Genomic DNA, 24671 nt, shown 5'->3' with positions numbered 1-24671 from the left:
GTGTGAATTTCCTATTTCAGGAATTAATATGTTAATACCAAACATGAAGAAAGATTTTACAAAGAACAATGTCTTTGTTTGTTTTCAACCTTTGAGGTGTTGAAAATTTCTCATCTCATTATCTGTAGCCGCTTTATCCTGTTCTACAGGGTTGCAGGCAAGCTGGAGCCTATCCCAGCTGACTACGGGCGAAAGGCGGGGTACACCCTGGACAAGTCGCCAGGTCATCACAGGGCTGACACATAGACACAGACAACCATTCACACTCACATTCACACCTACGCTCAATTTAGAGTCACCAGTTAACCTAACCTGCATGTCTTTGGACTGTGGGGGAAACCGGAGCACCCGGAGGAAACCCACGCGGACACGGGGAGAACATGCAAACTCCACACAGAAAGGCCCTCGCCGGCCACGGGGCTCAAACCCGGACCTTCTTGCTGTGAGGCGACAGTGCTAACCACTACACCACCGTGCCGCCCGTGTTGAAAATTTATTACTGAAAATCTGGCAGAATGTTCTATTAAAGAAAAGATAAAAAGAAAATAGTCTGTGTGTGCTGTGAAGTGGTTTGAAAAAATGAAATCGGAATCGACCAAAATTGGTATCAGCAGGTCACACTCCATCGGAAATCAGAATAGGCCCAAAAAATTGCAATCGGTGCATCTCTAGTAAAAACTAAACTTTAACTTCAATTTTGGTGAGTAATTTTCATAAATTTAAAAGACAGGTTTTCCACCAACATCAAGCCCAGCAAACTAATGGCCTGCCCTGTAATGTAAAGTTGGGTCGAGGAATGAAACCAGGCAGGGTTCTGGTAAAAATTGTTTTAGCTGTCTTCTCTTAAAGAACTTAAAAGAATTTAGATTGAACTGAATAATCTCAAATGCTTCTTGTAGCTTTAAAATAGTCCCAGCAGGTGACTCTGAAGAAAAATACTGTTTGAACACCGCCCGCTGTAAACATTTTGCATACACCCCAATGACCGACTCCACCGACCGCCACGACACCACCGTGCACAATTCCCTCATCGGCACAGTGGAGCACCACAAATTGCTACCTGGTCTGTGGGAAACACTGCCAGTACTCCATGGGGCTCTCGGATCGAGGAATCGTGGGCTCTGAGAGAGAGGCTTGAATCTAAGGTAGTAGAACAATAACAAAGAACAAAAACTAAATTAGGGCGGCACGGTGGTGTAGTGGTTAGCGCTGTCGCCTCACAGCAAGAAGGTCCGGGTTCGAGCCCCGTGGCCGGCGAGGGCCTTTCTGTGTGTAGTTTGCATGTTCTCCCCGTGTCCGCGTGGGTTTCCTCCGGGTGCTCCGGTTTCCCCCACAGTCCAAAGACATGCAGGTTAGGTTAACTGGTGACTCTAAATTGAGCGTAGGTGTGAATGTGAGTGTGAATGGTTGTCTGTGTCTGTGTCAGCCCTGTGATGACCTGGCGACTTGTCCAGGGTGTACCCCGCCTTTCGCCCGTAGTCAGCTGGGATAGGCTCCAGCTTGCCTGCGACCCTGTAGAACAGGATAAAGCGGCTAGAGATGATATGAGAAAAACTAAATTATATATTTAACATTACTATGTTTTGGTATATTTTATCAGAGATAGCCAAAGCTTTATTTAAACAATAAATTAATTACCTGCTGATCTGTTTGGCTTTGGGTCAGCCCTTTTGTGTGGTTTTCTTGAAGGATTTCTTCATACATTGTCAGCAGGGAAATATTGTTGTCATCTGCTTTGGTTTTCTTCTCCTTTGGCTCTTCAACATTTTCTGCTGATGTTGCACATCTCACTTGGGCCTGCAACACTTCTGTTGCTTCCCTTTTCGTTGCTTGGGCAGAATAGCAGTCCTTATATCTAGGGTCCAAGATTGTAGCAAGAAAAAACAGGGACTCTGTGTAGATGTGACTGAAACGCTGCTCTATGGCTTGCAGTAGGGTGCTCTTTGAAGTTTTAACTCCATGATCTGTTGCAACAGTCTTTTTTAACAGACGTTTCAAGGCTTCAATGGAGGGGATGACATCAGCTGCTGTGGCTGAGCTAATGTCTTTTTTTTTTTTTTTTAAAGATTTTTTGGGGGGCTTTTTGCACCTTTATTGGATAGGACAGTGTAGAGACAGGAAATGAGCGGGAGAGAGAGACGGGGATGGATCGGGAAATGACCTCAGGTCGGAATCGAACCCGGGTCCCCGGATTTATGGTATGGCGCCTTATCCACCTGAGCCACGACGCCCCCGAGCTAATGTCTTTTGTCAGCTGTTCACAGGGGTCAAGAATAGTGAGCATGTTTTCAATTAAAGTCCACTGGTATGGGTTTATTAAAGCAGGTAACTCAAAATCTACTGCATATATTGTTAGTTTTTTCTTTTTTATCAGACATCTAACTTTTCAGGTTTGTTTACCTGACATGTTTCGACGTACGACTGTCGTCTTCCTCAGAGTGTCACCGGATGTTATTGGTGACACATCTTTTATCAGCTGATGTTTCCGAAGGCGTGGCCTTCCTGTCTGGATTGACAGGTCGGTCACGCCTTCTACTGTCAGTTCGTCCCCTGCAAGATGGCACTCCAGGTATGGGAGAGCATGTATGCTCCCTCATCTCGGTTGATGGTCCTCGGACTTCGCTTACGGATCTCTATGGCCTCCCTGATCCGTAAGCGAAGTCCGAGGACCATCAATCGAGATGAGGGAGCATACATGCTCTCCCATACCTGGAGTGCCATCTTGCAGGGGACGAACTGACAGTAGAAGGCGTGACCGACCTGTCAATCCAGACAGGAAGGTCACGCCTTCGGAAACATCAGCTGATAAAAGATGCGTCACCAATAACATCCGGTGACACTCTGAGGAAGACGACAGTCGTACGTAATGAACGTAATCGAAAGATCTACTGCATATGCTGCAAGGGCTCGCTTCTGCTCCAACAAACTTCTCATCATGTAGAACGTGCTGTTCCATCTAGTGGGCACATCTTGAAGGCTTGCCTCTTTCATGCCTAGTTGTTTCTGTAAGCTTTGAAGACGGGAGGTGGCGAGTTGGGAGTGTCTGAAGTGCCCTACTATCTTCCTGACGATCGAAATACAGTCTGTGATGCTTCTTTGGCTCAGCACAGCCTCGTTTACAGCGAGCCGTAAAGTGTGTGCCATACAACCCAAGCTTGCAAGCCCACACTCCTCCATAGCCTTGGTCATGTTTCGTGCATTATCCCTGAGCACAACATGCACTTGGTCTTTAGTTATACTCCACTGTGCGAGCATTGTATCAAAAGCTTGGCATATCATTTTTGCTGTATGCGAGCCAGGGCACTCCTGTGCGTGCAGCATTGCTTTTTGCATGTTAAAATCTTGATCCAACCACTGAGCCGTTAAGCTTAGCATGCTGACCGGACTAACATCAGATGTCCATATGTCTGTGGTAAAACTTACGTTTAGTCCGTCCTTGGCGATCAAGTTGTGGATTTGTGTGGCAACGACGTCATAGAGAGCAGGGAGGGACACATCTGAGAAGAAGCGACGGCTTGGGATAGTGTAACGTGGCTCCAAATGTGCTATTAACTTGCGAAAACCCGGGTTCTCAACGACAGAAAAAGGCTGGTCGTCGAGCACTATGAATTCCATCACTTTGTCATTGATGGCTTTAGCCTTTTTCACTCTCTCTTGAAAAGTTTTTGCAGTTTTCAAATACCTGCTGAGTGGGGACAACACTCCGTACTGCTGTTTTAGCTTTAGCGCCGCTAGCTGCTACCGCGGCTGCCTCGTATTCTTTCCACACCGCTTCGCTGCGATGACGACTTCTCAGGTGCGTTATAAGATTAGTAGTGTTAAAACTTGAAGCCTTCTTTCCTCCTCTCGGAATCCTCGCTGAACATCGTTTACAGACAGCAATGCTGTTATCATCCTCTGCCACTAAAAAAAACGACCATACTGGTGAAGATATGTTTAGTTTAGTTAGTTAGTTAGTCTGGCAGAGACGGGGCCAGGCTTTGGTCCTGCCAGTAAGGCGCGATAGATGACGTAAGCAGCGCATCATCGCCTGTTTTGGGGCTACACGGCCTGCAAACAATTCCCCCAATTTCATTAATTTATCGGATCTTTTTATCTGATAAAATGTACATATCGGATCGATTAAAAAATGACGTAATTTTCCCCCAAATCGTCCGATATTTTAGCGGTCCGATAAATATCGTGCATCCCTAGTCCAGGGTGTACCCCGCCTTTCGCCCGTAGTCAGCTGGGATAGGCTCCAGCTTGCCTGCGACCCTGTAGAACAGGATAAAGCAGCTAGAGATAATGAGATGAGATGAAAAATGTCATGTATATTGGCTTTGTTGGACTAATCTTCTGCTGGGAACAAAACGTAAACCGTTAACTGACAGGTCTTGGTTTAAATCATAGGATTGTTTCTCAGAGAGCCAGTGTTTGGCAGGGTGGTGGTGGGTAAAGGCGATCAGTTAATGTAAAAAAGTTGAGGGTTCAAGACCCATACTGCCAAGCAGCCACTGTTGGGCCCTTAACCCAATCTGCAGCGATGCCATATCATGGCTGACCCTGTACTCTGACCCCAGCTTCCTAACAAGCCGGGATATGCTAATTTCACTGGACTGTAATGTATATGTAACAAAGGCTGTTTCTTCTTGGGTCCTTGAGCAATGTAACAAAATACTTGGATTGTTTGTTTGAAATTCTCAGCCATATGAAGTTATTAACCACTAATCATGTTGCAGCTGATGTCCAGCGGAATATTCCAGAGAGGTCAAGAACACGACGGCATTCATGGGTTTCTGGTGGACGACATCAAAAAGGAGGTCCGCAGATCTGCAAGGCTGGTAAACCGATGCTCTTGACACAAGTATTTTCTTTATCTGCCATATAAGCATGACATGGCAAATGACTACTGGCCACTTGTAATGAGTTTGAATATTAGATGATGGTCGTTTTGCACCACTTGTGTTTGTGAATAAGAACAACATTAGTGATTTTCTTTTACTTTTCAGCGGTGTATGGTCTGTAAAAAGAAGGGTGCTTCAGTTGGATGCGCCATCAAAAGCTGCAGACAGAAGGTCCACCTGCCTTGTGGAATAGAGCAGGAGTTTATTTTCCAGTTCACCGACTTGTTTCCGTAAGTTGCTTTATCTTGGGATGTATTTATATCCACAGAGTAAAAAAAACTCAAACAGTATCCGACAAATTGAATTTGTCAGCTGGGGAAAATCTTTTGACTGAACCCCTATCTCTGCAGTCTTGGAAAGTAGTCTTCTTGATTAAAGAAGTATTGCATGAATTATTGCTTCCCCAAATCATTGTTATAACCTGAACAAGATGAAAAGGTTACAAGGGATTACATTACATATCTACATTTAGACAAGTATTCTCTCACAACTATTCAACAGGTGTCAAATTCAAAGCCCAGGGCCAGTACAGGCCTGTAATTTGTAATTATCTAATGTAACTTGGCTCACATGAACTTGCAAAAATGTAACTGGTTCTGAGAACTCGGTTACCCCTCGTTTTCACACTGCAACTGTATTACCTAGAATTTGCACTCTGATGTGTTCTGTCCAAGTGTGTTAACTGTCATCAAATCCACATCTTACTCAACTATTTACTCAACAACTCCTCTTAAATCTGTTCATTTCTAGCATTAATTAGAAAGCTACAAATGGATATATGACCTGCAAAACCGATAAACAGGCTGCAATTCGTTACAAAGACGACACATCATGGGTCCAAATTATATATACATGCGCTCACTGACCACTTTTTATTTGGAATACCCATCCAGCTGCTGTTTTATGCCTTTATCTAATCAGCCAGTCCCTTGACAGCAGCACAATGAATGAATAAAATCATGCAGGTACAAATCAAGAGCTTCAGTTAATGTTCACTTCAAGCATCAGAATGGGAAAAATTGTGATCTCTGTGACTTTCATCTGATCTCCTGGGGTTTTCACACACAACAGTCTCTAGAGTTTACACAGAATGGTGCAAAAAACATTGAGTGAATGACAGTTCTGTGGGGGGAAACAAACGCCTTGTTGGTAAGAGAGGTCAGAGGAAAATGGCCAGATTGGTTCAAGCTGCCAGGAACGATATAGTAACTCTCATAATCACTCTTTACAACCGTGGTGAGCAGAAAAGCATCTCAGCATGCAACAGCAGAAGACCACATTGGATTCCAGTGCTGCCAGCCAAGAACAGGAATCTTAGAATCAAGAACAAGTTCCTATTAAAGTGGCCAGTGAGTGTATTGCTGTAAAACCCTTAAATCAGTTCTTTTGGAAAGAGACATGGTTACAGATTCAAATTGGCAATAAACTTGTGTTTTCAATCTGTTGCTTTTGCTGCATCACAGGGCAGCATAACACACTTGGAGGAAAGTGTTCTCTGCCTTCTTCTGTATATAATGCCGCTTTTCCACTACCAACGCGGCTGAGTTGGGCTGAGCCGTGCCATGCTGAGTCGGGCTGAGTCGAGCTGAGTGGGGCTGTTGGAGTTGCATTTTGACTACAACCGCGCTGAACCGTGCTGGCTGGAAGTGGGTGGACACATTGGGTGGAGTTAGCGAAAGTGGGTGGATGTCACGTGATGTCGTTAGGCGGCACAAACAGTGACATCAGTGATCTTTTAAGCGGTAGTCTCACGACCCGGATAGTAAACAATAAACATGGAGTCGTTAGTGTTGCTGGTCTTGGTGCTGTGGCTTGTTGTCACCGACAACGCCAACAGATACTGGCAAGAGCGTATAGATGAGGCGAGGCGCATAAGGCTTCATAATTCTCGTAATTCGTAATTCTTCTTCTTCCGGGTTTACGGTGTTTACAGATCCCAGCGTGCTCGTGGGGCGTGTGTGGGCATGTGAGGACACTCCTCCTCACCAATCAGTGCACAGGGGAGTGTCTCCTCACGCCCCTAGCCCCACCCGGCTCGGTTTGGCTCGCTTCAGCCCCACTCCAAAACCATGCGAGTTTTGGGTGCTAAGTAAGGCTGAAGTGAGCTGAGTCGTGCTGCTCTGAGGTAGTCGAAACGCGAGCCGTGTCGGGCTGAAGTGAGCTGAAAAAGGGTAGTGGAAAAGGGCCATATGAGCTCAGACACCCATGATTGCAAAAGTGTTTTTTGTATTGTATTCGATGAAAATCTTTCTTTTTAGTATTTTATATTTTATTCAAAATTTTAATATTTACATTGTAATAATACTTGTTTAAATCCCTTTATTTCACTTTATTTAGACCTGGGTCTGGTTGTTCAAAACATGGTTATTTTAACAGCAGGTTAACCCATAACCATCCGTTAAAATTTTAACCTGACGTTAGTTAACCAGTCGTTAAAAAATCATTTCTTGAAGCTAATTTAACCATGCCATTAGCAAACCAATTGGTTTAGCCTTAACCAGTTGGTTATGATGTCACACCGTGTCAAAATCAATCCCACAATGCCACGCCCACAAAGTCTCCTGGCTTAGGAAAAAACTGCCGCTTGCATAAAATCTAAGGGCAATGAGCGCCTGCTCCTCAACAGCCAATATAATTCATATATGATTTGTTGCAAAAAGATTTGGAACGCCCAACGTGAAGAAGCCATGCATTGGAGATGTATATAACGGAGAGATTCACTACCAAATCGGTACCGATGTTGAAGTTCTGTCTCATTGTATCAAAGTAACACATTTGGTCCTTGTCTGAATTGTTTTGGACGGCGTGCATTAACAATCGGGAACATGCCAGCAGCATTCACCTGTAAGATGAACGCCATTTTGATGTTTCCATAACCACTTGGTTGAAAGATAACAGAGGCTAGGAGATGTGTTAACTTTAATGGAGTTTTGAACAACAGTTTAATGGTAGGTTATATTTAACATAGTTATTTATATAATAGTGATTTAACCATTGGTTAATAGATACCATGTTTTGAACAACCAGACCCTGTTCTGTATGTTTTTATCCTGTGTGATCATGTCCATGCTTGTTGTCAGATCTTTTTGTAGAAAGCACTGCCCCACTCAGACCTGCTCTTCCAGCCCCACTCTGCCTCTGTCCTGCTCCATCTGCTTGGAGCCCATCAAACCTGTCCTCTCCTACTCTGTGCTCAAGTGCCCTGCGTGTCATGGAAGCTGGTTTCATAGGGACTGTGTTCAGGTAAACCTGCCACAACATTTAAATTCTCAGACATTTCGTGCTTATTCTACCTTTGCTGAGGATTTAAAGTTTTAAGTTCCTAAGATGATCTGTATTTCACAGAATCAGGCACACAGTGCTGCCCTGTATTTCTTCAGATGTACACTGTGCAGCAACTCGGATCAGTTCCAGCAAGAAATGCTCAGAATGGGAATACATATACCTGAAAGGTATACAGTTTCTTTATTCAGCTATGTAAACTTTCGATCATCATCATCATCAGTCTTTAACTTTCATGGAACAAAATATATTTGTTTTCTAGAGATGCATCGTGGGAGTTGGAGGAGAATGCTTATGGGGAGCTGTTACAGGTGTACCAGCACTGTGATGCCATTACATGCTCCTGTGAAAGAGGTCGTAGTTACAGTGCAGAGTCAGGGTAAGCAAAAAGAAGGGTTCTTCATTTCTAATCAGATTACTACATGTGTATTGCACTGTAGCATTCTGTTAGTTGAACCTGGTTATTATTTGGTTAGTTTTTAAACTAAACCTGCACTTACAAAATGTTTATCAGCTTAATAATGAAGAAACTTTTGAACAAATGATTTTAAAAATGAATAAATGTCCATGTGAAAAGTACCAGCTAGGACTTTTTGTTTGTTTTTTAGGATTATGTCCATGGTAAAAATGTTTCCAAAAATCTATGAACGTTATTGTTCTATGAAGCATGTGGTTAATTAACAATTATTCGCCAAAGGCAAAGTGAATATCGCTGAAAAATAGGTCAAGGTTATTATTCACAGATATTCACTGAGCCTGAGGCGGATAATTGTTTGCGTATAAATGCACAGGTGATTATTTTTTAAAATCGTATTAAAATTATTTCAAACTTCAAAAGCAGCATGCAAATGTAATAACAGCGTACGCAGGTTGTCACTTATCTATGCCGAGTCACATAAAATACTTGGTTTTAAAAATAAGAGAAATCATAATTCAGGGATGTGATTTTTCCGCGAATTCGCGGAATTCCGCTTTTTTCACCTCAAAACTTGGAAAAAAAATGTTTCCGATTTTTCCCTCAAATCCACATTCGTATCTTATTCGTTCCGACTTTGTTTGAAAGATGGCAGCCTCGGATTTGCATCTTTACGCCTCTATCACAGAGGCTGCCATCTTTCAACTCATTGTTTGAAGCGAGCGCATTCATTGGTTGTTACAGAACGATGGGCCAATCATGTACCTCGTTTCATCTCATTGACGTAATTACGTAATTTACGCAATTGCGTCATTGAGATGAAACGAGGTACGTGATTGGCCCATCGCTCTGTAACAACCAATGAACACGCTTGTTAGATAGCTGTACATAAGCTCGCTTCAAACAGAGTTGAAAGATGGCAGCCTCCGTGATCGAGCGTAAAGATGCAAATCAAGTTAAAGAAATCGACAGAATAGTGAAAAACAAGTTCCGCTGGGAATGGTTGGAGAAAGAGGTTGCTACAGACGTTGGACATGAGACTGTGAGACATTTGTTCAGCAATTTCGTTCTTTGGGGAGAGGGCAGAGGTCTCTGGCTGTCAAGTTTGGGGATGCTGGGACCTCCCCTGCCCAAGCTACGAGCGTCCAAAGTCGGGCTGGAGCCCGGGATAGAAACGAAACCTAAGCGGAGCGCCGCGGCTCGCCTCGGGGCGTATTACGTCCCAAGGCGCGGGGTTAGCGGGCCCTGCCGCGCTGGTTCTTTGGGGTGTGTGTGTGAGTGAGAGAGTGTGTGTGAGAGAGAGAGAGAGAGAGTGTGAGTGTGTGAGAGAGAGGGCGCGCGCGCGAGAGAGAGAGAGCGTGCGCGAGAGTGTGTGTGTGTGTCAGAGTTGCATGTTGACCATTAAATTGGCTTGAATTTGTTAATCATGACAAGTTTTTTCTTGTGTGTTTGCTTGCCATTTTAGTACAATTTTTAAGTCAGAAAACCCCAAAACCCAGGAGCTTCGGGGGGCTTGTCCCCCCCACCAGAGTGCTGCCCTGGACCAGCTGGGGGCCTGCGGCCCCCAGACCCCCGGCTAAAATTTTCAGATAATTTCACCAGCCCCACATCACATCCCTGATAATTCAACCTTCCCCTTGAATAGTTTTAGACCAAACTTTGTAGCATCTTTAGTGCTTTTAGGAACGTTTTCTTTCATAATTTGTAGTTTCCTCCGCCAAGGAGGTTATGTTTTCAGTAGCATTGGTTTGTTTGTTGGTTTGTCTGTTAGCAGCATTACGGAAAAAGTTATGAACGGATTGCTCTGAAATTTTTTTCAGAGGTGTGACTGGGCACGAGTAACAATCCATTAAATTTTGGCGGTGATCCAGATCACCTTCTGGATCCCGGATTTTTTTTTAAAGGATTCTTGGCGGAGGTCTGCACTCTCCGAGTGCTTTTCTAGTTATTGTTCTTCCTACTTACGGTCATAGAGTGATTGGTCGCCATTTTGGCGAGTCGCTCAAAGTGATTATCGAGAAATAGTCCGAATTTCTTGACCGATCAGCGTGGATGGTTTTCGATAATCACCTTCGTATTTATACTAAATCACTATATAGTATAGCTATTCAGTAAAATTAATGCCTTTTCTGAAACTGTCCTTTTGGTTTAACAGAGTTTTTGAGATCGTTCGTTGCAAGTTTTGCGGCTCCAGTGGAACCCACCGAAAATGTTCTTCCCTCAAGCTTTATGACACCAACTGGAGTTGTGGTGATTGCAAAGCTGCTGTTGAGGGAAAAGGTGAGCTAAACCAAACTATCAAAGTTTCAGAACACACCAAAGTGCTGTTTTTCCACTCAAAAGAAGATATATTTGTTTCAACTTGGTGCTTTCTAACAATCTAAAAATGTGCCGGCTATCATTGGGTGATTGTCATGCCTCAGTACTGAATAACATTTTTGGTTGTTAACTTGTGTTGAACAATTATCTTCCAACTACCTACAGTGTCCACATTGCCCAACCATGTTAAATCACCACTAGCAGAGAGGCAAGAGAAGAAAAGGCTGATTAAAAGATGTCTCTCCAGTATTCACTCATCATTCATCGCTAAAAGGTGGCAGTAAAACATGGTGCTTTGTTTGATCCGATTCATTCAAAGTTATTTGTTCGATATCTCAAAATATGTCCATACTTGCACAGAGATAAATTGTTTTGCGGAAAGGACTGCAGGTTTCATAGCGATGTGTTGGTTCATATCAGGTTCTGTATGGACGCAAGCCCCACAGAGATCTTGCAGGATCTGGCCACGCAAATATCCATGCAGCAGATCACAGTAGTGCTGGTGAAAAACGATGAGGTGGTTGAAGCTGCCCTTCAGGCTGTGCGGCAGAGCAACTTCAGTCCCTGTCACACACTGTCTGTGAGCTTCACCAGAGACAAACCGAGCCAAAGGGTAGGCTCACAGCGCCACTTCCTCAGACGACTCCTCCAGAAATTACAGAACTCCAGTGTCTTTGAAGGACCTGACCATGCTAAAAACCTGGCTCTCAGCTCGCAAGGTATGAGAACTTAATGATCACACTCAATATAAATGGCATGCTTCATTGTTCATTTACTGATACAGTTATGACATTATGTTGTTCCGGAACTGAATCAAAACGTGTTTAAATAAGAATGCAGTGCTTCATGTTAAAGCTAGACGGCCTTTCGGTTTCATAAAATCGGTGAAATTTAGTTTGCTCTGAAATTTGGTCATTGCAATGTATGTTTATTTCTGTAATATCTCAAAAAAATATCAGGCCATTCTGTGGCTGGGAAGTTAGTTAATTTGAAGGGATTAAAGCAATAATGTGCATGAAATCACTTGCTTCACGCGGTCAAGCAGACCGAGGAAGTCCGTGTGCACATGTGCAGGTTTACCTTCTCCTTTTGGGTTTTACGGCAGCTGGCATCCACAGTGTTGCATTACTGCCATCTACAGGTTTACCTTGACCGTGCACTGACAGTTCCATCATTCTGTCGCTAAACGAACAGCTGATCACACCGAGGTGCTCGCTGACTGCCGATATTTATTAGTTTGCTCCTGCGTTTCCTTTCCTTCGCAACATAATGTCTTTTCTTCTCACTTTCCGTTACTGTAGTCGATCTTTCACGTTTCATTCGCACACTCGCGTCCTCCATTTTTCTCTCCTGTTTCAAATTTGTATCCCATAAAGCCTTGTGCGAACGGGGAAAGCTCACCACATGATGCATGATGATGTATCTTGAATTGGGTCATGGTGAAGCAGAAAAAAAAAATAGCGAAGAATTTAGGGCCACGTGGCCCTAAATCCATTAATTGTTTTTTTTTTTTACTAATAATAAAATTGGAAGTCTGTGATTTTCAATTCCATAGCTTTCGGTCCATTAAACAAAAATAACTGGGTGTCAGGGAAAATTCTTTTTATGACCTAAACTTGAAAAATCTGAAAGGCAGTCTACCTTTAACTATAATAACGATCAGCTATGATGTTAATAGAAAGAAAAGAAAATGTGCATACAAGTAGCCATAACTATATAGCATCTGTAAGCTGACAAGAAAATGACATTGTAATCACAGATTTTCTTTGTAGATTCATTATTGTTTAAAAGCAGTGGAAGAATACATGCCAGCACTGCTATACTAATTAGGGACGACGCTTTGAATATGTTTTCCTTGTTTTGCTTTCGGTCTCAGGTTGAAAGTTAACTTTTCATTCTAATTTCATCATTTTCATGGTTTGCTGTGCTGTATTTTAGCACAAACTGTTTTTGTTCTAGTCCTCATGTTTTGTTTCAGTAATATTCATGGGAAAGTGGTCTGTAAACTGTTCCAGGCACCAAACTTAGAACAGTAGGGATGGCTTTTTAATGCCAGCGTTCTTGTGTGCAGCTCTGAGAGATGATCTGTATTTCGAGGTTGGCAGTCTACTGGCTCTCTCTCTGGTCCATGGGGGTCCTCCTGTGGCCTTCTTCTCTCATGCGCTCTACTACAGCCTATTTCATTACCCCACTGACTACAAGTTCACTGCTGAAGACCTGGGAGATGTCACACTAACACACACAGTCAAAAACGTGAGTCTTACAGTGTATTGTTTGAGCAAAGCCTTGTAATACAGGGTGTTTCAAAAAATTTGATATTATTTGAGGTGTAAATATCCCAGAAACTACACAGTCTAGGCAAATGAAACTGAACAGGCTGAATGTTGAGCAGTATAAGATTTATTCCTCAAAATTTGAATGAGAAATCCAAAGGTATGTGGATTCCATGAACGATTTCACAAATTTTCAATATGCGCGCCGCCTAAGACACACACAGCCTTCCTCTTTTGAACTTTTTGTGGCGTGTCCAAATCTGCATTGCAGTCGGTGCATTTTTAGAGAATTCTCTCATAAATGCACGCTGCACAGTCTTGTTCGACTGTGTTCGAGCATACTCTAACACACAAAATGCCTTTTCTTTTCCAGTGAATGGCATTTCTATACCTAAAAAGATAAAAACAAAAAGCATTAAACATAAAATTTTGACCTGTTTCTGCACATGCTGTTAAACTTTGAGGTCAGTTGAATGAGAATTGGCAAAGTTATTAGATTGTGAAATATCATCAAATTTTTTTAAACACCCTGTACTATGTACCTTCAAGGCAATATAGAGGGTTTTTTTGGGGGGGTTCTTTTCTTTTTTTTGTGCCATGCAATCATAAATCAAAATGTTTCAGATAGCGCAGTCAAGCTCTTTGAAGGAGCTGAAGAGAGTGGTCCAGTCCATGAAGAACTATTTGCAAGTAGCAGGCTGCTGGCGACACATCACGCAACTGTCGGACAAAAACCTGCTGCTGGAGGACATTCTAAACTTTTACTTCATCGTAAGAATGCAGTTGCCTCTTCAAAGGTTGGTTCCTCAAATAACATAAGTTATACTGGATATAAAAAGTCTGCACAATGTTGTTAAAATGACAAAATTCAAGTGAAAATCAAACAGAAACAAGTTTGTGGGGGGGGGGAAATAGTATGCTTGTTGCATAAATACGTATACCCTTTAACTAATACTTCTTTTAAAATGCCTTCGGCTCGTCATACAACATTCACTCCTTTGGGGTAAGAGTCTACCAACTTGGCACATCTTGATTTGGCAATTTTATTCCATTCTTTCTCGCAAAATAATGCTCCAGATCTGTCAAATTGCAAAGACAACATCTCTGCACAGCCTTCTTTAAGTCCTTCCAGATGTTTTTCATAGGCTTTAGATCTGGGTTCTGGCCCATTCCAAAATATCATGATGTTCAGAAGCCTTTATTTGTTGACTTGGATTTGTGCTTTGGGTTGTTCTCGTGCCAGAATATGAATTTCATCTTCGACTGTCTAACAGAAGCCTGCAGGTTTTGTACCAAAATAGTAATGGTATTTGGAGCTATCCCTAATTCCCTCAGTCCCAGCTAAAGAGAAGCAGGCTCAAAGCATGATGGTGCCATCACTATGCTTCACATGGGTATGGTATTCTTTGGGTGATATATTTGGAACAAAAATTCTTTTCGAATTATCCATCCATTTTCTGCCACTTATCCGGGTCACGGGGTAGCAGCCTAAGCAGAGCAGCCCAGACTTCCCTCTCCTCCACCAGCACTTCCGGGGGAATATCGAGGCGTTTCCAGGCCAGCCGAAAGGTGTAATCTCTCCAGCATGTCCTGGGTCTGCCCCGGGGTCTCCTCACGGTGGGGCATGCCCAGAGAACCTCCCCTGGGAGTTGTCCAGGGGGCATCCTAACAAGGTGCCTGAACCACCTCAACTGACTCCTTTCAATGTGGAGGAGCAGCAGTTCTACTCTGAGCCTCTCCCGAATGACCAAGCTTCTCACCCTGTTTCTAAGGGAGAGCCCAGCCACCCTGCGGAGAAAACGGCCGCTTGTATCTGCGATCTCATTCTTTCGGTCACTACCCACAGCTCGTGACCATGGATAAGAGTGGGAACATAGATGGACCAGTAAATTGAGAGCTTTGCCTTTTGGCTCAGCTCTCTCTTTACCACAACAGACAGACCAGTTTAGCATCCGCATCACTGCTGACACTGCCCCGATCCGTCTGTCCAACTCCCGCTTCCCCCCACCCTCACTCGTGAACAAGTTGCTGCCTCAAGTGGAGGAGTTTGAGTATCTCGGGGTCTTTTTGAATTATGCCCCCAAAAAAATACATTGGTTTTGGATAACAGTTTGGTTTGGTAAAATTTAGGCAGGCTTGGATTTTTTTGGTTGGTTGTTTGTCTGTTTTTCCTTCTGTGAGAATGGAATTCCATCTAGCCACCCTACCCTATAACCCAGACATATGCATGTGCCAACAATCTCATATATTCTTGCAACTCCCTAAACTATTGCTGTAGATCTCTTGACAGCCTTCTTGATATGGTTTCTTCTTGTCCTTTCATTGATTTTGGAGAGACGTCACTCTGGTGTCCCATTTTCTCTACTTTTTGATGATGGCCTTCGGTATTCCATGGTGTGTCTTAATGTTTTGGAAATGATTTTGTACTCCTCTCCTGATCAAGAATTGTTCAACAGTGAAGTCCCAAACAAGCTTTTTGTGCTGTTCGGAGACATTGTAGACACTTCAGCAGTGTAATGAAACCAAGATATCAAGAAAATCCTCCAGAAACAGCTGGTATTTATTTAATGTTATTCAGAATCCCTTCATTGATCGTGTATAATGATATTACTTTTGAACATTTAGTTTGAATGTGATTCGGTTCATTCTGAGCACAGTCACATGATCCATTATAAATGGGTGTGCATATTTATGCTATAAGGATATTGTAGGGTTTATTTTTATTCTAAAACATTTCTATTTGTATTTCACTTGCATTCTGTTGGTTGCTATTCCACATTAAAGGTGGAAAAAGATTTTATTTTGGTTTAAATTTTTACATCACAAAACCCTGTGTAGAATTATTATATCCACTGTACATTAATATTATTTTATTGGGGTATACTGTACAGTAGCCCTGACATGGGAATTCATTCATTCACTTTTTTTTTTTTTAATACACAATTTATTTTATATCTGTTACCTGGGCGGCACGGTGGTGTAGTGGTTAGCGCTGTCGCCTCACAGCAAGAAGGTCCGGGTTCAAGCCCCGTGGCCAGCGAGGGCCTTTCTGTGCAGAGTTTGCATGTTCTCCCCGTGTCCGCGTGGGTTTCCTCCGGGTGCTCCGGTTTCCCCCACAGTCCAAAGACATGCAGGTTAGGTTAACTGGTGACTCTAAATTGACCGTAGGTGTGAATGTGAGTGTGAATGGTTGTCTGTGTCAGCCCTGTGATGACCTGGCGACTTGTCCAGGGTGTACCCCGCCTTTCGCCCATAGTCAGCTGGGATAGGCTCCAGCTTGCCTGCGACCCTGTAGAACAGGATAAAGCAGCTAGAGATAATGAAATGAGATCTGTTACCTGACTTGTGCAAGTAAAACACCATCTGTCTTTTTTTTTTTTTCTTTAATGATAATATATGACTGTAGCAGTTCGATAGGGGTGAGTGGAGCACAGAGGACGGCAGGACAGAGAGCAGGTTTGCAAAGGGCTTTATTGCCACACTTTTCAGTGAACAACTTTCCGAATGCACAGACACACATCAACACAACCAGCGTCTAGTTCGGGGATCAGCTCCTCTGCTCTCGCTCTCCCTCCTTAAATAGGGCACGGTCACTGGGAAGACACAGACAAACACAGGTTAATTGCCGTCAGGTGTAGTGATTCTGCCACTTACCTTCCCTGACTCCGCCTTCCTGTCACAGACCGGCGCTTGACCACGCCCCCGCTGCCACATACCCCCACCGCCCGACTCAGGCCGAGTGGCTGTCCGGCCTGCAGCCGACTCTCCCCCCCCCCCCCCCCCCCCCCCCCCCCCTTGACGGGAGAGGAAGTCTGCCACGACCATCTGCGCCCCCGGCCTGTGGGTCACCTTGAAGTTAAAGGGTTGGAGTGCCAGATACCAACGGGTGATCCGCGCGTTGGCATCTTTCATGCGGTGGAGCCACTGGAGGGGCGCGTGGTCCGAACAGAGGGTGAACGGGTGCCCCAGCAGGTAGTAACGGAGGGCGAGGACCGCCCACTTGATCGCCAGACACTCCTTTTCAATGGTGCTGTAGCGCCCCTCACGCACTGACAGCTTCCTACTGATGTAGAGGACGGGGCGGTCCTCCCCCTCCACCTCCTGGGACAAAACTGCCCCCAGCCCTCTGTCCGATGCATCGGTCTGCAACACAAAGGGGAGAGAAAAGTCAGGGGAGTGTAGAAGTGGCCCCCCACACAGTGCAGCCTTTACCTCTGAAAAAGCCCGCTGGCATTGCTCCGTCCACTGGACCGGATCTGAGGCCCCCTTTTTAGTGAGATCAGTCAGCGGGCTGGTGACGTCCGAATAATTAGGTATAAACCTACGGTAATAGCCAGCCAGCCCCAGGAACTGTCTCACCCCCTTTTTGGTCTTGTAGTGATTTGGTCTTTGTTAGATAGGGGAGTCAAGGGGATCTGCCAATATCCCTTCGTCAAATCCAGTGTCGAATAAAAGCGAGCAGTGCCGAGTCGATCGAGCAACTCATCAATACGAGGCATTGGGTACGCATCGAATTTAGACACCGCGTTGACTTTTCTGTAGTCCACACAGAACCGGACCGACCCGTCGGCCTTGGGTACCAAGACCACCGGGCTGCTCCAGTCACTGTGAGACTCCTCGACGATGCTCATTTCGAGCATGGTCTCAAGTTCTTCCCGAACCACCTTTTTTTTTGTGTTCAGGTAGTCTGTAAGGGCAGCTACGCACTACTACCCCCGGGGGTGTCTCTATGTGGTGCTCTATGAGGTTAGTGTGACCGGGCAGGGGCGAGAACACATCCGAAAACTCGGTCTGCAACTGGGCGACCTCCGTGAGTTGGGTCGGGGAGAGGTGGTCTCCACAGGGGACCGGAGAGGTACGTGATGTCAATGCCCCTTTTTGAACCTCCGGCCCTAGCTCCGCCTTCTCCGGAACCACCAACGCCACGGGGACCTCCTCATTCCAGAGTTTAAGCAGATTGAGGTGGTAAATCTGTAGCGCCCCACCCCTGTCCGTTCGCCTTACCTCATAGTCGACGTCCCCGACTCGCCGTGTGACCTCAAAGGGTCCTTGCCACTTGGCGATCAATTTGGAGCTCGACGTGGGCAACAGTACGAGTACCTTATCTCCCGGTGTGAACTCTAAGGTGCGTACCCTTGTTGTACAGGTGGGCTTGCCGTTCTTGGGCCTGCCGCAAATTCTCCTGGGTTAGGTGGGTGAGCGTGTGGAGTTTTGCGCGCAGGTCCATAACGTATTGAATTTCGTTCTTACTTTGTGAAGGTCCCTCCTCCCAATTTTCCCGCAGCACGTCTAGAATGCCGTGCGGCTTGCGCCCATATAATAATTCAAACGGGGAGAACCCCGTGGAGGCTTGGGGAACCTCTCGCACTGAAAACAACAAGGGCTCGAGCCACTTATCCCAATTACGTGTGCATCCTCACTTACGAATTTTTTAATGATATTTTTGAGGGTGCGGTTGAACCGTTCCACTAAACCGTCCATTTGTGGGTGATACATGCTGGTGCGGATCGGCTTAATCCCCAATAAGCCATACAGTTCGCGCAGTGTCCATGACATAAATGTGGTGCCTTGATCAGTTAGAATCTCTTTCGGGATTCCAACTCTGGAGATAACGCGGAAGAGCGCCTCTGCAATACTGCGTGCTGAGATATTGCGCAGAGGCACTGCTTCCGGGTAGTCCACCAGAACTAATATAAAGCGGTACCCTCGTGCTGACCGATCTAATGGCCCGACGAGATCCATCCCAATCCTTTCGAACGGGGTCTCGATTAATGGTAGAGGGCGCAAAGGCGCTTTTGGAATGGCTGCTGGATTTACTAACTGGCATTCGCGGCACGCCGTACACCACTTACGGACATCCCCGCGAATCCCTGGCCAATAGAACCGGGCCATTATTCGGGCTAGTGTCTTATCCTGCCCTAAGTGTCCAGCCATGGGATTAAAGTGAGCCGCCTGGAATACCAATTCCCGGCGGCTCTTTGGAATTAAAAGTTGCATGACTCGCTCTTTAGTTTGAGTGTCCTGCGTCACTCTGTATAACCTATCCTCCATAATCGCTAAGTAGGGGAAGGACGGGGTGGCGTTCGGCTGGAGCGTTTGACCATCGATTACTCTCACTTGGTCAAACGCATGTCGCAGAGTCTAGTCTCGCGATTGTTCTAATGGGAAATCCACGAGGGATTCCCCAATAGAGAGAGGAGGAGCCAGCGGCTCCTCACTCTGATGCAGAGATGACGTGGACGGCTCTGTGACAGCTGCTCCTGCCAAAGCGACACCGGGACCGCCCCCTGTCAAATGGCAGGACCCACTCTTTACTAAGTGTGTCATTAAATCCCGAAATCCCGGCCAATCAGTCCCCAAAATTACAGAGTGGGTAAGGCGAGAATTAACCGCCGCCTTCACTATAAATTTTTCCCCTCGGAAAAAAATGTGGACCAACACCAAAGGGTAGCTGTGAACGTCCCTGTGCACACACAACACCTTCACCCCCTGTGCACCCCCCAATGCTTCGTGTTGCACCAGGCTTTGGTGAATTGAGGTCTGGTTACAACCAGAATCCAACAACTCCTGATATGTGTCCCCTTGGATACTCACCGGTATGCGATACGCTCCGGCCCGATCGAGGGCGGCCTCTGGCGCGTCGGGGATCCGAACCACCGCGCCCACCTCCATCGCCGTGCACTGCTGTTGAAGGTGGCCCGGCTCCCTGCAGCGCCAGCAGACCGGCCCGGGCTTTCCCTCTGCACTGGTGTTCTGAGGCTCACTCACCTGAGGTGGGGGAGAGACAGACGCAGAAGGGAGAAACGGGAGGGCACCGCGGGTGCGGCGGGCCGGCTGGGGAGGTGCCGGCCCCCGCCTCCGCGGTGGGGGAATGGGGCGAGGACGGGACACAGAAGAGAAGATGCCGTCTGCTGTCCTGCCGCCGGGACAGCCGCCAAATGGTCCTCCGTCAGCTCGACTGCCTGATCCAGCGACGCCGGGCGGTGGCACTGGACCCACTCCGCGGTTCCTGCTGGCAAGCAAGCGATGAACTGTTCCAGCACCACCTGGTCGATGATTGATTGATTGATTGATTGATTGATTGATTGATTGATTGATTGATTGATTCCCTCGGCGTCGCGGTTGTCGGCCCTCAACCACCGCCAGCAGGCGTCCCGGAGCTGCTGGCCAAACGCGAACGGCCGGCCGACTTCCTCCAAGCGCAACTGGCGGAAGCGCTGGCGCTGCTGTTCTGGGGTGCGCCCCACGCGCTGGAGGACGGCCCGGCGGAGGTCCGCGTAGGCCAGCCGGCGGTCGGCGGGGAGCTGTAGCGCGGCCAGCTGTGCCTCTCCCGTTAGCAGGGGGAGGAGGCGCGCTGCTCCATCGGCCACCCCAAGGCTTCGGCGACTTGCTCGAAGAGCGTGATGAACGCCTCGGGGTCGTCCTGCGGGCCCATCTTGGTGACGGTGAGGGGAGACGGGTCCGCGGTAGGAGCGCTGGTGGACTCCGCCGACGCGAGGAGGTGCCGGAACACCTCTCGATCTTCTTGTTGGGCCAGCACCAGGGCCTCGAAGCATCGCTCTTGCTCCTTCCGGAGGGTGACGAGCGCCTGGTGCTGGCTTTGCTGGGCCGTGGCGAGGGCGTGGACCAGGTTGGCGAACGGGGAGGACTCTATGGGGCTGCTCGGCTGGTGCTCCACTTTTCCTGGGTTTCAGCACCACTGTAGCAGTTCGATAGGGGTGATTGGAGCACAGAGGACGGCAGGACAGAGAGCAGGTTTGCAAAGGGCTTTATTGCCACACTTTTCGGTGAACAACTTTCCAAATGCACAGACACACATCAACACAACCAGCGTCTAGTTCGGGGATCAGCTCCTCTGCTCTCGCTCTCCCTCCTTAAATAGGGCGCGGTCACTGGGAAGACACAGACAAACACAGGTTAATTGCCGTCAGGTGTAATGATTCTGCCACTTACCTTCCCTGACTCCGCCCTCCTGTCACAGACCGGCGCTTGACCACGCCCCCGCTGCCACAATGACAAAGATTTTTGATGTGTGTAACATCTTATTTATAACCTAGGGAAACAGAACACAGTTAAAAGCACTTCCTGGGCATTGAAAAATATGAAAATTGACGATTTGTTTGCTTAAAATGTACTTTACTTAGGGTAATAATTTGAGCAGTGAAATGGGCCAGTAATCCTGGAGGACTCTATATAGCTCCAAGCTCTCTATCAATCTGTCAGTTCTGTGACTTGAACTCTCATCATAAGCAGGGATACAGTGCAATACAAAAAAAAAACAGTAAAGTGTAATTTCTTGATTTTCTGTTGTAATTTATAATATATAACAATGTTATAAGTTATAATCAATAAATTTTTTTCTTTGGTTTGTGTTTTGTAGATTTTGTGAAGGCCTTAGAACATTAGGTGTGTTTGAGCGAGTCCAGGCGTGTCCAGAGGCCTTCTGCCCAATTTTTTGTGGCCCAGGAGAAAAGATGACCGCCGACGCCATGTTTTCACTTTTCACTGCTCGTTTTTCTGAGGATGAAGAACAGAAAGCAAAAGAAAATGTGACCTTGGGTTTCTGGAAGCAATACATGCATGACTGTGAAGGTTTGTTTGTTTTTGTTTAGGGTTTTTTTTTGTTTGTTTTTTATTTGTTCTTATTTAATTAGCATGTAAATGGGCTTAAAGAATCTTATCACCAGTAACTTAACCCGAGTTAATTATTGTGGTCATTCATTTATTATGAACAAAGACATTGTTACTTTTTTACGCTGTTGCGAATTACGCTGATCATCTCCTTTCATTCCAGATGGACAATGTGCTGCATCACTAGAGGATATTCTCATATTTGCCACTGGTATCGATGTGGTCCCCGCCATGAGCTTTGACCCTCCTCCCTCATTATCGTTTTTTGTGCCACTGGACCCTTCCTTTGCCTTTCCTCAAAGTAAAGCTGAAATAAACCACCTTGTTCTGCCTGTGCTCTCCTCTTATGAGGTCTTCAAGAAGCACTTGGAATATGCTGTGTGTCAGGTCTCTGTGATGCAAGGCATGTGAACGAACTCTCCTCTCAACATTTATGGTTCGGAGTCTAAATGTACAGCTTTCCGTAAACTTCTGTAATGGTGCTTAAAGACTGAAAATATGTCAAAGTAAATTGTCAGCCAGAATGTCTCTTATATAGCTGAAGGTTTGTGGACACTTGATCAGAACACTCAACATCCCATTCCACATGTAGTCTCCCCTTTGCTTTTGTAATAAGCTCCACCCCTCCAGAGAAGGCTATCCTTTAGCTTTTGGAATGTTCTGTGGAGATTTGCTTGTTGAGACACTAGAGCATTAGTGATGTCGGGTGAGGAGGCCCTGGAGTTCTTCCACTCCAACTTTGGCAAATCGTGTTTTCGTGTACCTCTCTTGCTGCACAGGGGCATTGTCATGCTGGAACATGTTTGGACCCCTTAGTTCAGGTGAAGGGAAACTGATTCAACAGCATAAAGATATGCTATACAATTTTGTGCTTCCAGCTTTGTGGCAACAGTTTGGAGAAGGCTCACGTATGGGTGTGATGGGCAAGTGTCCAAAAACTTTGTGAAATAGTGTTTTGTTTGTTAGTTTATAAATAGTACAGTTGCTCCTTCTGTATATACATCCAGTTAGAAAGTGCTGGTGATGTTTTAATCTCCTACCCTTGTCAAATAATATGCATATCCCAAGTGTTTACACAGACACTATTGCATATTCATTGCTGATGATTCGAGGTGAGCTTGTAATTCCTGTAGGGGACCTATGGTGAATGTGTGCACTGATCACTGATGTAAACACCTGCATGCCAACATGCATGATCACATTTCCATAGTTGAATTTGTGCTGTGAATGAGTGAACAGTAGCAGGTATGGGATGGTGCACTCCTGCCTGGTGTGAAAAGTTTAAGCATCAAGCTCTAAGATGAGCTGTTACTTAGTTCTTTGTTTTCTATATATAGGTGGTCAACTATTTTACAAATCAACTGCAAGTAGTCTCTGCTGTTAAGCTTCACTGTTTTTGATTTGTGTGTTTTCCTTAAGATTTTAACTCTTTACTCTTACATACTATATGATACAATACTTGAGAGGTTCTTAGCTTAACTCTATGTGGCCTAAGCCTAATCAGCATTATATTTCATTTGTAGCAAACCAAGGTAAATAAAAGACTCAGTTTCAGTAATCGCTTTATACTGTTCAAGGTTGTTGTGGATTTGGGGCCTATCCTGGGAACACTGGCTGTGAAGGGGAGAATCCATCCATTATCCATAACCGCTTATCTTGTGCAGGGTCACGGGTAAGCTGGAGCCTATCCCAGCTGACTATGAGCGAGAGGCGGGGTACACTCTGGACAAGTCGCCAGGTCATCGCAGGGCTAACACATAGCGACAAACAACCATTCACACCTAAGGTTAATTTAGAGCCACCAGTTAGCCTAACCTGCATGTCTTTGGACTGTGGGGGAAACCGGAGCACCCGGAGGAAACCCACGCAGACACGGGGAGAACATGCAAACTCCACACAGAAAGGTCCCCGTCGGCCACGGAGCCCGAACCCAGAACCTTCTTGCTGTGCGGCGACAGTGCTAACCACAACACCACCGTGCCGCCCAGGGCTAATTCAAATACTTTCATTCATTAATTCACATCTTCACATTATTACAAGGTAGGAGAAAAACTCAGAGCCTGGAGGAAACCCATGCAGGCAAGGGAATAGTATGAAGAAAGACTTCAGTCACCCGAACACCAGGTCAGCCCAGGACCTTTGAGCTTCCACACACTGCAAATTTTTAAAAAAAAAGTTGTTTATACATCAGTTTTAAGGGATTCAACTGATTTATGGGTCGCATAAATAAAGCATTCACAAATGTACTGGAAATCCTTGTTGAAGTGTAGTTTTGGATGCTCAGGTGTATGATATTTTCTGTTTTTCTTTAGTTTTTGGTATCTTAAATGATTAACATTTATGGTATTCTGGTTCTTCTGATGTTTAAAGGTATGTACTGAAAGTGGTATACATGCCATTTATTTATTAAAAACATTTCTTCTCTTCTGAGTGTCTGACTAAAAGCATAGTTTCCCGACCATTATCAGAAAGCTATCCAATGTACTTTTACATTGAATATTCAATATCTTACATATTGTAAGATATTCAATGACTATTAATTTTTCTTAATTAGGCCAGAATTACTATTGTGGGTTTTCATGATGTGTGCCCTTCATGGAAAGATACCTTGCAGTGAATCAGCTTGTTAGTGTAGCAGATTAGGTCCAAATTTTACAGGAATACTTCACTTGATACAAGCACCAAAATTTGCACAGACTTAGTTTAGATACCCCTCCTTCAGAAAAGCCCAGTAGCCACCTGAAAAATTCAAAATGGTGGCCGAAAAAGCGGGAAAGCATAATATCTATATTTTGACCTGCAATTAACATTTTACAGTTTACATCATATACACATAATTAAATGATGCATTTCACATGATTTTGT

The 24671-nt window shown here is 45.3% G+C and overlaps 1 protein-coding gene across 1 annotated transcript in view; it reads left to right on the top strand.

Annotated features, from left to right (window-relative positions):
• g2e3 (G2/M-phase specific E3 ubiquitin protein ligase) overlaps positions 1–24233 on the top strand; it is a 29798-nt gene extending 5565 nt beyond the window's left edge. The window contains exons 3-14 of the mRNA XM_060933926.1: positions 4722–4823; positions 4992–5116; positions 7967–8129; positions 8232–8338; positions 8431–8547; positions 10739–10863; positions 11068–11176; positions 11323–11621; positions 12974–13155; positions 13800–13972; positions 21556–21767; positions 21970–24233. Of these exons, the coding sequence (XP_060789909.1) occupies positions 4722–4823; positions 4992–5116; positions 7967–8129; positions 8232–8338; positions 8431–8547; positions 10739–10863; positions 11068–11176; positions 11323–11621; positions 12974–13155; positions 13800–13972; positions 21556–21767; positions 21970–22217 (1962 nt within the window). The 3' untranslated portion in view covers positions 22218–24233. The remainder of the gene's footprint in view (positions 1–4721; positions 4824–4991; positions 5117–7966; positions 8130–8231; positions 8339–8430; positions 8548–10738; positions 10864–11067; positions 11177–11322; positions 11622–12973; positions 13156–13799; positions 13973–21555; positions 21768–21969) is intronic.
• Positions 24234–24671: the final 438 nt, after the last annotated feature.

This window comes from Neoarius graeffei, chromosome 11, assembly GCF_027579695.1.
Source record: "Neoarius graeffei isolate fNeoGra1 chromosome 11, fNeoGra1.pri, whole genome shotgun sequence".
NCBI lineage: Eukaryota > Metazoa > Chordata > Actinopteri > Siluriformes > Ariidae > Neoarius > Neoarius graeffei.
The sequence above is the reverse complement of the archived record's forward strand: the minus strand, read 5'-3'. Positions and strand labels throughout refer to the sequence as shown.